Source organism: Cygnus olor, chromosome 4 (assembly GCF_009769625.2).
Source record: "Cygnus olor isolate bCygOlo1 chromosome 4, bCygOlo1.pri.v2, whole genome shotgun sequence".
NCBI classification, from domain to species: Eukaryota; Metazoa; Chordata; class Aves; order Anseriformes; family Anatidae; genus Cygnus; species Cygnus olor.
The window spans coordinates 4,075,986-4,090,469 of record NC_049172.1 but is presented as its reverse complement, the minus strand read 5'-3'; the positions used below and the strand labels follow the sequence as shown (position 1 = coordinate 4,090,469).

At 40.4% G+C, this 14,484-nt stretch overlaps 1 protein-coding gene across 1 annotated transcript in view; it reads left to right on the top strand.

Moving 5' to 3' along the window:
- The first annotated feature begins 6,631 nt into the window (after positions 1–6,631).
- EGF (epidermal growth factor) overlaps positions 6,632–14,484 on the top strand; it is a 61,441-nt gene continuing 53,588 nt past the window's right edge. Inside the window, 1 exon segment of the mRNA XM_040556183.1 lies at positions 6,632–7,284. Within this exon segment, the coding sequence (XP_040412117.1) occupies positions 7,158–7,284 (127 nt within the window). The 5' untranslated portion in view covers positions 6,632–7,157.

The window sequence follows — 14,484 nt, the reverse complement described above, 5'->3', positions numbered from 1 at the left end:
CCTTTTTACTACAAAAGGGGATTAGTGAAGCGCAGAGATCATACTCAGTATGCCAAGAGCACTCAGGAAGCCAGTGGCAGGGATGTTGATGGGATGAAGGAATCTTGCTATACCCTGCACACATGGTTACAGCAGGCACACAGTTTGTCTGTACAAGCACAGACATTTTAATTTGCAAAGTCTAACTCTGCCTGATTTTACCATTGCTTTTCGTGGCTTGTTAGCTGACAGCCTAGCGTAAGTCAAAGGCTACCCCAGCCAATACATGCTGGCAACTATGAAGGAAGTAGCTGTATCCTTCAGCAGTCTGTTTGCTCACTCTTCAGCTAGGCAGACATTGCTCGTTGCCATGCTGCTGAGTAGACGTTTTGTAAGAATGTATGTGATTGTTAATGAACACTTTGCTTGCAGTCCTGTTTGCTGGTTCTGCAATCACTGGTACGCCGGTCTGTTGCAAAATTATTTTCCCCGGTCCTTAATGCTTAACCCAGTGTTCAACGGTCTCAGTCCCTGAGACCAACCCTCTCCTAGGTTGTGCCATTTTTCTTCAAAAACACCATGGGAATAATGCTCTCTCTGACTCCTACAGGTGATTTCAGGGGATTTCTGAGGAGCAGCAGAGTTTTGCAGGACACAGGAGGCTAAGCAATCAATGCTAAAATATTTTTTCCCCCTTTTCTGAAATAACTCTTTACTCAAGTCTGAGCTGGAGCCTCTGTGTTCACACTCCCACCAGCAAGACAGGATCTGCCTCTGGGGAATGGAGAACCACTATCTGAAACTGTAATATAATGTGGGCTATTGCTTGCGCTTAGTGCCCCTGCCTTTTTTTTCCCCACTGCTCTTCTCTCTGTGTCTCTGTCTAGGTGGAGAATTGACAGCTGTGGCCTCAAGCAGGGTGTGTTTGGTAGCTGCAGGATTTGGATGCCAAGTTCTGGGATATCATTCGCTCGGCGGCATTTGGGTCAGCGATAGGCTCTGGCGCTGTGCTCCCTGCAGCTGCGAGGCTTGCTCTGAGGTGGTGTCAGGTCAGGCTGCCTCCTCCACGGCACAGCCCCTTGCAGATCGCTTGGCTCTTTCTCTACCAACTTCTTCCTCATATGGTATAAGAAATCCACATGAGGGGCTCTTATGGCCACTGTGAGTAGGGTCTGACATAAATATATATATATTCTTTTTGCATTAAATCTTCAGTGTGCCTTTTAAATTTTTCCACACAGTAAATGCCATCGTATCAAGAGCTAACATTCAGCAGGGTCTGGGCAAATTCTTTGGGAGATTCTGCTGCTCAAATATTTATTAATTAGGACATATTTGCTTCTGGAGATCTCCTGAGATGTTCCATGAACAGCAGGGAAATGAACGTTCCCAGCAGTTAGCAGTGTGTTTGATTACACCTGCTCTTGGACACCCACCAATTCAATGACTATCCCTTCTGGCACCACCTGAATGGCCAAGCACAGGAAAATGTTAAATTTATATAACGGGAACATCATTTGCAGCGTGCTCAGGAAGTTACCTCCTTCAGGCCAGCTGTGCTTGAGGCAAAGAGCTTCCAAGTCTGGCAGCAATGGTGAGCATTCTGCAGCCTGCTCACAGGAGCTCAGTGCCAGGCAACGAGTGCACCTCTGGTAATTCCAGTCTCTTGAGTTCATCTCAGGTGCTTTTGCTGTGGAAGGCTGGGTATAGCACTGCCTGTTTCTACCTCTGTTTATTATCCATCTTGTTGGATCCTGCCTTTGTGTCAGCGGTGTGAAGATGCAATCTTATACAGTTGTAGGTTTATTCAGGCACACCAAACTGAAGTGAAGGTGAAGTTGAGTTAATCTAACAAAGAAAGTGGATTAGATTGATAAATTGCAGTGATTTTATTCCACATAGCCAGCGGGGCAGCTATAAAACAAATGCATAAAATGTTCCCTGGTGTATTTGCTAAAAAACCAACAAGATCACAAGAGGAATGAACCAGCTGAAAAAGTCTGTAATGTGGATACGAAAGTTGACTGAAATAGTCATTTTAATTATTCATCTTGACAGCCAAGAACTCATGGGATAAAAAGAGGAGGCAAAAGTAGCAATATTTCTGATAGATAGGCTTTGGAATAAGAACCTACAGACTGATATTTATAATCCTGGTCTCTTACTGGTATCACTGGAAACCTTAAGTGCTCAGCAGCTCTGAAAATCAGCGCCAGATTTCAGTGAGTGCCTTTGTTTTGAGAGTTCTGCTGGAGTGCCTGCTCTAATGCATGCATGAAAAATCATTTTGCTGTGGGTGAACTCTCTCTGGGATGGAAAGTAGCTGTGAAGCAGAAAACATGGGGAGGATACATTTTTTTTGGCCCTGATAGTGAAGTAATGCCATACCTGTTACTAAGATCTAAGATCTTTTAAGTGTTCTTACAAAAAGCTGCATAGACCTTATTCACGTTAACTAATGACTTGCTTTATCTTCAGTTTTATCTCCTCTTCAGAGAGCCAAATGACTCTTTCAACATGCTATTTTAACCACTCCTTTGTGTCTGCTAACATAGAGGCCTAATGTAGTCATCTAACATTGATAAATGTCATAAGTCAGTAATGTGCTATGTGGCTTCCCCAGAATGTTTCGCTGTTGTTCTTACTGTCTGGATGCGAGAGAGAGCATATTTAACTTTCTTTCTGGATCCTTCTTTGGATGCCAGTGTGGTCTATCTGGTGAAATGAATATTCACAGCACAGCAACTGGTGAAAGGTGCCTGTCAAAATGTTAAATGTAAAAGGGCTTTAAAAAGATAGTATTGGTTATAGTAAACAGTAAAGTTTCAGTGAGTCTTTTTTTTGCCTTTTCCTTAAGATCAGATTGTAGCTGGAAAATGTGTAACCCTAGCAGAAAAGATGTGGAATTCAAACTGCCAAAAAATCCAGTGGGTATTTGTTGTAATTTCTGCTGTGAAATAAATTGAGACAACTGGAAAGAGATTACCTACAATAGCACTTGGTTTTCATAATGCTTTCATGGTTAAAACCCTGCTCTTCTATTAATTTTGCTAATAAATTAAATTAAAATGTTCTGCCAGCCAAATATCATCTCCAAATCGTTGAAGAGAACAATGAGTGACATGCCTGAGGCCAAAAAAAGAATGGCCGTCATACCTCGGGAGGAGATTTCAAGCATTCCTGGCTTTTAGAGATCACTAGAATATGCTGCTCTCTCCCACTGGGCCTCCCTCCTGCTCTGCTTGACAGGCACTTTAATGTTTCTTAATGTCCCTTTTGTTAGAATTATGCACCATGTAGGCTCAACCTGCTGAAATGGTGTTAGCAGTACGGGATCGGGCACTACCATGTCAGAGGAAGGAAGGTGGTCAGAGCGGGCAATCCCCAAACTGACACTGAGGTCAGGCTTAGGTAAGTGCAAGGCATGGCTGACAAAAATGTGGGATTTTATTTTTATTTTTTTTCTGTGCCTGTATGTTTTTTCTTTCCTGAAGGCTATCAGAAGTGCCCAATGTCACTAAAAGTAGCCTGTGTCCATCAGCTCCTGCTGTGGTGGCGAAACCCCTGCTGAAGAAGTCTGTGTCCGCAGGCACTGTGACCAGGGCTGGTGGATTCCCTGGGGCCATTGGGACGGATCTGGGGTCTGGTTTTGTGGGGATCTGTGTCCCTCTCTGTTCTGCCCTCTTGGTGTAAGAAATAGCCCCTACACATTTCCTGTGCGATTTCAGTGAACTCTCACATAGAATCGTTAACCTGTATTGGCAGTAATTGGTATTGTGATGTCTATAAAATATAATTTTAACCAGATCAGAATATGCCTGAGGCCAGGATCAAACTTCTAGAGGCTGACAGGAAAAGAAGTTGAAGTGCTGACAAGCTAGCATAACGTCTAGTAAGCAAGAATAAAAGCCAATATATGATTCAAACAATGTGCTAATTAAGACAATATAGATAGTGAAAGCCCTGGGAAACTGAGGGAGGGCTCCGTTTCGTTCACAGCTTTGGAACAGCCAGAACATACCGTCCTTGAACTCGGGAACAGCAGCTTTTTGCCAAGGTAGGGGACAAGACCCTCTCCAGTAGGATCACTAGCTGGTCTTTACCAGCTTTAGCAAAGCAAACCCACCAAAGCTGGATGAAATAGTGGAAAGTCCAAAAGAAAAGAAGAAAAGAGCATTTGCTTATTGTTAGTTCATCAGTTACCAAGTCAGCAGGCCAAATTAAACTAAGTCACTTCTTTGCATTTGATGTACTGGGACAGATGATTATAAGATCATTTGGGCTGATTGTGTGGTGAGTACCACAAGAGAGACTACCCTGCTATTTTAGTCTAATTTATTGTATGAATGCTAAGCTGAAATAAACTTCTGTACTTAATGCCTGTAGGTGGGCACAATAGTTTGCTTTATTATAACATATTTGAAACGACTTCTTCATTGATGAATGACTTCAGGTGTGAAGGAATCATTGTGTGTGGCATGCTAAACCACTTGGTGAGAAATGGTATGTTTGAAAAGTTTAGCTGTGGTACAGCTGGATGGATTTCATACTTTGGAGAGAAGTTTCTGATTTTATCTAAGGGGAGGTGGTCAGTTCTATCTACTTTCAAGTAAATTATGCACATCCTCAGGCCTGGATCATATCACACAGTGGGTCTGGGAGTTAGGTTTGGTCAGAGGCACATGTGGCTCATGAAGGTTGAAAAGCCAGCTTCCCCTCTTAAGAGTTTTTTCTGCCTGTTTTTAAACCATTCCTTTATTTCTAGGATGGTGAACTCAATGACTTTATAAAACACTCTTCATCTGACTGCAGAGAAGGGATATCTTCTTCCAGAAAAGATCACTGTGGTATTGATGTGTCAGACAGTTCTCTCTTCACTGTTATTTAGAGAAAAAAAGTGCGGTTCTGGGACGTGCTTTTGACCATGTTTTGAGTAAAGGAAAAAAGAGGAAATGGATGGCAGGGGGCGGGAAGACTCTAGGAGATATTTGGAAAGGACAATGCATGTAAATGAGAAACTAAGAGAACCTGAGAGCTTCTGGTGTAACACAGAAATTGCTTCTGGGTTTTAATATGAAAGGGAGATCTTGTTGATTTTGTCTCTTTCAGTGAGTTTGCCTGGAAGAGGTCAGAGCTGTGCCGGGACTAGCAAACACTCTGCTGGTGGTTACTCACAAAGAAGTGAGACATTCCTTCTGAGCTGTCCAGGTTGCATGCTCCCAGCTTGAACACTGAAGAAAATCATGTTGGGAGGAACCAATTTAGCAAAATAGACTCAAGTGGCATGTCCGTGGTTCCTGGGCAGGATCCTGTAATCCTAGATGGGATGGCACTGCTGCACTTTCCTGTTGGTTGCCCTTTTGTATTCCAGGGAACTATTTGGAGAAGCAAATACTGTTTGGCATGAGTCTGGCCCTGCATAATTTACATTACTATTATTGGATTTTATAGCACGCAGAATAGAGACTCAGTTCTGAGCAGAGTATATGAAAACGTGGCTTCCATTTGTCAGTCCGGGTTTAATTAGTTGCATTAGCTGCAGCAGTGAAGATCAAGCAAACAGAATGTGGCTACACACAGACCCAAACCATCAAGAAACAGTTGCTTTTAGTGGAGAGTGGCCCAGTTTATAATCAGTTTTTGTGCTTCTTATTTTCTGTCAGTGCAAGTCTGGACTCTTATCGATTCAGACCAATATAGGGAAGGGAAATTCTCAGGGAGAGAGTCTGCACAGCTGCAGGTTACTGTCTGTACTGTCTGATGAAGCTGTTCCCAGCTGTCGTGTTAGCATTTATCCTAGTGCAATACTATGGAAATAATAATAATAATAATAATAATAATAATAATAATAATAAATAAAGCAAGAGAACCAAAATGCATTACAGCAGTTAGTGCAACAAAGCCCAGTGGAGTCAACTACTTAAACACCTGCTTAAATCTCAGCACATTCAAAATTGGGCAAATTACTTGCATTTGTGCCTGATTTGGGAGACTGATGCTCCTGGAATTTCTCTAGTGCATATACATCAGCAAAACAGGTGTAAAAATGCATTGCACCACAGCAGTAGCCTTCTACAACACTGATGTGCACATACAAATGACTGGGATGTGGGTGGGAGTTGCAGGCTCATAACAAGTTACCTTGGTCTCTGGCAGCAGGTATTTTCCTGGAACTGCAGAAAGGCCGAATTCAGACCTGAGAGAGGTGGCTGCAACTTCTTTGATATCAGAATCACAGACGTATACCCTAGATCTGAATTTGACCTTAAGACAATTTGTATTTCCCATTACTGGAGAAACTGGAAGGATTTTCTTTTTCCTTTTTGCATAGAATGTTTTAAAGACAACATTTGTTTCTGGTGGTAAAACACAAGATGATATTAAAATCAGTGCAACTAATCACGATTGAACAGGCAAGGTATAAATCAGGCTACAGTCCATGAGAAATAAAACTTAGCTGTCACGCTGTAGGTACTTCTCAAGCATGAGGGGCTGCCTTTCTAAATAGACTGTATTTATTATGGGTGGCTGGGTATCAGCATTCTGGCTCGGTTCCCTGTAGTAAGGAACTGACCACATTACTATTTGCAAACACAGGGTTCACTCAAGTGGTACTAAAAAGAGAAGAGGTGGGGCAAGTAGAGCTTTAAAAAGCAAAGAGGAGTCCGTCTGAGCTTGTACGTAAAAAGCAACTGCATTTTGGAGGACGGTACCTGGAGATCTCACTCCCTGTACTTCACTTAGAGCAGCGGTGAAGTTTTCTAAATTCTTTGCTTTTAAGATTTAAACAGCAGCTTTGCTTGTTGGGAGGAAAATGACAGCGATCCTTGCGAGTGTTGCTTTTAAGCTGTGTTAAATTTGTGGCAAGAGTGTCAGGCATTTCATACTTGGCTTCCAAAAAAAGAAAAAAAAAAAGAAACGAGAGAGAGAGAGAGAAAACGACGTGTGTGGGGAAGAAATCTCCCAGGAATTTCTTCAAGGTTGTAGTCAGACACAGTAAGGACTAAAGTGACAAGAAAAGCAAGGCAAAGATAAAACTTGGTATTGTGATAAGATGTCTGAGTGTAAAGCGGGAGATTGCAGAAACCTTTTGGGATTACACATGTTCATTTTGTCCTGGATATGACTGCGTACAAGCTAGTTCTTCTCTAGTAACAGTTTAAAAAACCCTCAAGATTATGTTTCTCTTCCTTGTTGCTTTTTTGCCAGTGGTTTTTAAAATTGGTTTTGTCAGCCTCTCAGCTCTGCAGCACTGGAACTGTCCTAATGGATACAGATTAAAGACTGAAAACTCTGCCTGTATAGGTAAGTAGCTGACCATTCACAGAATAAGAAAACCACATTTGTATTCTCTTAATTGAACTTCATAATTGTTAATGATTTTTTTTTCTTTTTTAACCAGACTGCTTGTGTGTTGTACTGGCAGAATTGATAAAGCAACTTTTCAGTATCCCTTGCTTCTCATAATGAACAGAACTCATTTTGTTTAGTTTGTTATTCAGAAATCAGTCACTTGTGTGTTGGTTTAACTATCAGAAAGCAGGATAAAGATTTATATGATCATTAAGAGGTCTGAACGGAATGCTAGTCACTAAAATTCCTTTCCATAGCTTTAGTGTCTCTTTATTTTTGACACATCCACACATGTATTTGTACTTTTATATGTGTATCATTTGTGCATGGGTGTATTTTTATATTTCTATATTTATAAAGAAAGAGTATTTTTAAATATTTTTGTATGTGTATTGGGATATACTTCGATGTGGGCTAGATAATTTTAAAAACTACTTGTTCTGTGTTCATACAGGTAGGTGTAGATGTGTGCTAACGTATAATGAGTGTCTCATACAATACGTGAAACACAGATGTGTTTGATACAGCAGTGCTAAAGTCTGAGTGAGATGTATGATGCTATTATTAGTATAATGATCCTCCAGTGACTCAGAACATGTGAAATGCAGATTCTTATTCTTTACCAAGTGTAAGACAAAGCATGACAGAACCCTTCTTTTCACCCTGCTACCCTGAAGGCCAATTTTCTGTATTTATTTATTTCTTTAGAAAGCCAGGGCCAGTGAAGTTGTGGGCTTTTGGGGCAGGAGATGAGGAAATTCCCCGGAAGCCTAGCAAACAGACCTAATACTTGGAGTTAATGTTTTTGCCTTAGTTGCTTGGGCTTCAGAGGCCCTGACTCAGTTCTTGACATGATTCCAGTGATTTAATAACAGGTGCCTTCTCTGTGTGCTCTGCCAAGAAATACCAGCTTGTAAGCAGAAAATAGAAGTATGCGTGTTAAATGCCCTCTTATTGAGAGAGGAGGAGCTAGGCATTTTTTGTGTACAAACAACAAACTTGACCAAAGGTTTGTCAGAGAGCCAAACACACCTAGGGTACTTCGATGCTGATGCTTGAATTCAAATGAGGAACACCCTCCTGAAACAAATCTCTATACTGCTGCCTCTTACTAATGCTTGTGTTAACATTATGGAGTAGTCTCAGAGTGCATGGACTAGGTTCCCTTTAGGCCAACATAAACCAGAAGGTGTACCCTAGGAGAGCATCTATTCTCATGGCTGTTGATAGCCATTTGGTCCACAGGACCAGACTAGACCTGGTTCTCCATAACCCCACACTGAAATGTATGCAGTCTGTATGCCAGATCCTCAACAATTGTTGCACTTTACAGAGCCTTTCTATAGGTCCATGTTATTTGCTGATATGAACCTGGTTTCCATGAACTAATTAGGATGTATATTAGTTATGACTTCTACATTTTTGGGTTGCCGAGTTGACACCTCCATTTCAGGACAATCCTCCTGAAATGAAGTATATTGGTTGTCTTTTTTTTGTGGGCCAAAATGAACTCTAAATATTGAAGTTCAAAGAGCTACAGGATTATTTTTATTTTTTAAGTTCAGTTGATTTACCTTGCAAATTAATGTGCATCACTCTTCCATTAATGGAGACAACTTTTGTTGAAAATTAGATATTTCAGTTGCTCTACTAGTCTTGGGGGGGATTCTAGGTAAAGCACCAAAACTGAAGGGACAGTAACTCAGCAAACTGTGTAAGAAGTAGTAATAGAAGTAGTCTTTTGAGTAAGAGCTGACATTGCTATGAGCTATTTTGTGTAACATATAATAAATGAAAAATGAGGTGTGCTAAGGTATCTTTTTATTAGAGATTTGCAAGGGATTAAGAAAAGGCAAAGGTTTGAAGTGAAATATCAGACTGAAGGATACTTTGATGGCATGGATTTCCCCTCTTTCTTCTGTGTGCTTGATGCTCAAGTTCCCTTCTGACCAGAAGATCGGATGTATGATATTCTAGTTCATTAATTACATGAGATGGAGGGTGTGCAGTGGAAGCAAGTGGTAGGAAGCTGGGGGCAGGCTTTGAAGGTAATAGTGGGGATAAAAGTGGTGAGTGGGAGACATGACTCATACTACTGAACTGTGAACAATGACAGCAAGCTGAACTGTGGCTTGGCGACCGTTCTCGGTGAGCTGTAATAAGTATACCCATTGTAAAGTGTTCTGTGTTGTCCGTGACCGTGGTGGCATCCTGCCAGCCCTAAGGGCTACCCTCCACTGAGAAGGTGCCTGCTCTCTGTAAGAGAGCTGTTACAAGCAACACTTGCTGTGAAGTGTTTTTCTAACTTTTCTAGATTTGTTTTTCCATACTACCACTACAGATGAAGGTCTAGGCTTTGCTCTTCTTACGTTGTTAAATATCTTGCTTCTTAATTAGTTCCTTTTATTTCTAGGGGTATTCAAAGATCAAAGGCCTTCTCATCCTGTGGAAGGATAGTGAAATCCAACCCTAAATGTTTCACATAATTTTATACAGTTATTTTAAGAGAGATTATTTGAATCCTGACTTGGTATGCCAAGAGAGGAAAGACCTTGAGGGGGGGAGAGGGGCACGTAGCCCAGAACAGCACAGTTTATAAGAGATAAAGTATGGGAGAACAAATTATGAGGTCAAAATAAGGCTAGTCTGGTGCATGAGCATATCCATTTATCAAAAATTTATGATACTATTGGAAGCATTTCTGCAATTCTTGACATTGTCATCTTGATTTAATCATTTATTTTAAGCTGATGTAAAGACTGGGGACTCAGTTACCATTCAATGACTCATCTTCCTTAGACTCTAGTGAAAACAGGACCTTCTACCTCTAAAAGAAAAATAGTCTTGGCCACACAGTTGTTCTTCCTACAAGGTAAAGATGCATACATAGTTGGTACTGGGACAGCTTCTGTTTCTAAAATGTTTGACCATCTAAGCATAAATGGTACACCAGGGGATGGATCTTATGCCTGTTGGAAGTAGTTGATTGTCTCTTCCTGAAGTACTGCTTTAACAACACTATGTTTTATAATGGTATAAATACCAATATATATATAAATATACTACATTCATGGTATATAGATGCTTTCCTTACTTGAAACCAAAAAAAAAATCCCCAGATGGCAATGTTTATCTGAAGACACCCATAGAGCAGCCCCTTGCATTACTGATTTTAGATTAGACACTAGTGCCTGACAGTCCTGGGCTACCCAAGGTAAATATATTATTTTCTGAATACTGAAAGGCAATATATAAAAACGCTGTACCTTGGTTCAGGGCTGACTTTAAGTATTCATTTTGTAAGCTTTCAAGGTGAAGAAAGATAGTTATTTAAAAATCAGAAAACAAAATTGTAAAAAACAAACACAACCCACACTAGTAAAGTTGTACCTAACCGTAGGTCCTTAAATTCTGCAGGTCTCTGCTAACTTCTGACATTATCTGATCAGCCCTTGTCACTTCTTCAGGGCTAGCATGCTGCACATTCCTACAAAGCTAAAGGCTGCAACTGAAGGTGACAACTGCAGCTATCTAGGTCTACTCTTTTAGTCAGATGCTTCTTTTTGTGTCTCAAGCTTTCCTACTTTCTTTCTTGCTGTTCACGACTCTCCTGTCATAGAACACTGGTTTTATGGAATATTAAATTATTCCTATTTGTATTACGTATTTAAATTCACCTTAATTAGCTAAGTCCTGGTTTTAGTTTGCTCCATACAGCCTTCTGAAGACACACTGTTAAGACCTCTTATGTTGTATTCTGAAGAATATGAAATGTCAAAACCTTGCTGATTCACAGCTACCCTTTCCCTGCAAGTATTGCATAAAGAGCAATAAGAGCCAGTGAAATGAGGAGCTGTGTTGTCTACCCCTGTCATGGCATAGCTTTAGGGATAATCCTTTTGGAACCCCACTGTAACCCTATTTTTCAGAAGAGCTGCAGTCGAGGCATGTCTGCTTGCTTCTTTTCAGTAGTTGTCTTCCAGCTAGCTCACTTCATATTCCATTGCCTTGGGGAAAAGAGGGTTGAAAATATTGTTACCAAATAACAGAAGGGAATTCTTCAACATGGGTCTGAGCCCGAAGGCCAATTCATGAGAAGATTCCCACTGAATTCTCTGGAAATTGGATCCAGCTGAATGTGGACAAATACTATCCCTAGCTGTAAAAACTGCATCAAAATAGAAAGGGGGTAAATATGTCACAAGAAATGACAGAAATGGCATCATACTACACATGAAGTTTAATTGTGAAGTGGGCTGAGGAGGAGACTCCAGGGCCAGTGACTAATACTACAAGACTCATCAATGTTTTTCTCATTGGAAATGAAAAAATGTCTTTTTCAGTGGAAAATAGCAGATATTAATCTTATGTTCTGTTTTGAGCAAAACCCATCTACTTTCTAGTATCTAATTTGAAACCTGCTGGAGCTGGATGACAATATTTGCTGATGCCTTTCAAAAAGGGACAGATAACTGCATCATGAAATTCGTCTTTGAAAGGCAAGCCAATAACACTGTGTTGAAAGTTGAACTACATGATCTGGGAAGTAGAGGTCCACTAGAACTACATTTTTTTTCAAATTTTTGCCTTGGATATGATTTAGTAATTACTTATTTATGCATACAATTTATTTATAAGGTAAAACAACAACAAAAAAAAGTGTATTTTTTTCCCCATTCTAGTGGCCGAACTATTGAGATCTGAGTTCAGAAAGGTAGAAAACTAACAATATCATAGTACTTTGGGATCTTTTTTCCATTTTTCTTCAAAATGTTTACAAATGGTTTCTGAATTTGAATTCAATTCTAAATTTGATTCTGCTTTATGCAGAATGGCCCTGAACTGGAAGAGTCCATGAGCTGATAAACACCTTATTGCATTCGCATTATATTTCTTACCACGATATAGAAGCACTCCACAGCCTCTACCCTAGCAAAAACTGAGAGTGATTAGGTTGTACTTTAAATCTCATTTAAGAACTTGGGAGCAGAGATACTGAGCTGTGCTACTTCTATCTTATTGTGACCTGTTGGTAGCTGGAGCATTTGTAACCCAGCTGAAATTTCGTGTTCAACTTTGTTGAAAAGATGATGTGGCGAAGAAAGAAGAAGTGGTGGTGGCTGAGTATAGCAGATTGAATTCATTCCCAATACAGTTGGGAATACAGTCTCCACAGGAACCACGTTTGAGTGAAGTTGTTTGAGTGTGTGTATCTGCATGTGTATATTTTATGTACATAATCTATGTGTTCGGGGCTATAATGAAAGGTGGTCTCTGTCTCCCTGTGGTTTCTCTGTGTCCCTGCCAGGCATACTAATGCTTCACCTTCTGCAATCAGAGCATTTCTCAGGACTCTCAACAAAGTGGCATATTTGTATGCAAAGTCATTGAGGGCTGCCAACATCATGATGACATGATTCATCGCTTTTGCTGATTCTCAAGGCATTTTCTGCATAAAGAAGCCTTTGAGAACTGAGCAGAACCTCATTCTTCCTTTCAGAACTGGCTGTCAGGGCACTGCAGACAGCTTTTGTGTTTCCTAAGCCGATTTCTTTCACAGGGTAAAGTTCCCACTGGGGGAAGTGGTTGCCAGGAGACATAAAACAGCCACAGCAGGATGCGACTGTGTGCTTCTCTTTGGCACAAAGAGTGTATGCAGGTGAAGGCATTGCTACTATTGCTACTTTCACCTGATGGATGGTTTTATGGTCAAATTCTCCTAAGGCTTTTTTTTTTTTTCGCCTTCACAAAATGTTAGTTTTGTAGACTCATATAGCTTAACGCTGGAAAAGACCTCCCTGTAAATCACAGGCCATTGCCCAGTTACCTTGGTACATAGCTCAGTAACTTGTGCTTGGTTAAAGCATGTCTCCCCATTCTGACTTTGCCTGGAGACCTTCCACTGATGGTTTTCACAACTTCACAGTTTTTCTTGGTAGCTAGTCCCCTTAGTGAATCACATTTTGTGTTAAATGTGAATTGAATTTCTAAATTGATTTCCCTGGCTTCAGTGCTCAGCCATCGGTCCTTGTTAAGTCTTTCCTGCAAAAGATTAAAGTGTCCTTTAGAAAAGCTGATGCTTTTGCTTTGTGAAGACCCTTGTACACTGTGATCAAGTCCTCTCCCAAATTTCTTTTTGATAAACTAAACAGAGATATTTGTGTCTCACTGAAAAGTTGTTTTTCTTACCCTCAAATCATACTTTTTAACCTTATCGTATCCACTTTCTAATTTTTCAAGATTCTTTAACAAACTATATCTGAGAAATACAAGGAGCATTCCAATATAGTCTGACCACTGCCGTATACAGAAGTAAAATTGTTTCCCCACTGTCATTCATTTATCCTGTGTGTATATGTATTTTGATTTGACTTTTCTTGTCCTGTAACTTGCTAAGCAGTCAGATATTTGTCTAGAATGAATGCAAATCCTCTTTAGAGTAAGCAGTCTGCCAGATACAATCTGCAGGTCAGGCCTATCTTTTTATTCTTATTTAATGTACTCTTTATTGTGACTGAATAATAGTTCTTTCATTAGTGCTTCACATTGCTTTTTAAAATGACTTCTGTCTTTAATAATCTTACATCTACACAGTTGCCTTTAGCACCCCTAATTGTGATTTCCTCAAAGGAGTAACATCAGGTTTATTTAACAGGCCACTATTGTCATAAAAGTTATATTGACTGACGTGAATTATATTATAGCCTTCATCAGCTGAGTCTTGCCCTTGTTCATCCAGCTTAGTCAACCAGTTACTCCATTCAAAAACCAGTGCTTCAGGGTGAGATACAAGCCGTGTTCATGCCCACAGACTCCTTCACATCTCTGTTAACACTGACAGCAGCTGTGGCAATGAGCTGAGGTCACCAAAGCACTCCTGTATAGGCTGTCAAAGAGCTCTTTGATTTTAATGACATCCAGGCAATGTCAGCCAGGAGTGGCTGATTTTAAACTGGCAACCTAGAACTCCGGGTTTCTGTAGCCCATTGGCAAACTTCTAAGCCATTCAAAACTTTCTGGAGGACATTTGGAGGAGTTACTCCTTTAATCCATGGAGAATGGCATGTGCAGCCCTAGTATGTGTGGGAAAATATGCTCCTGAAAGCTGATTTTGTGAAGAAGATTGTGGTTTAGAATTAAAGTGCTTTATGG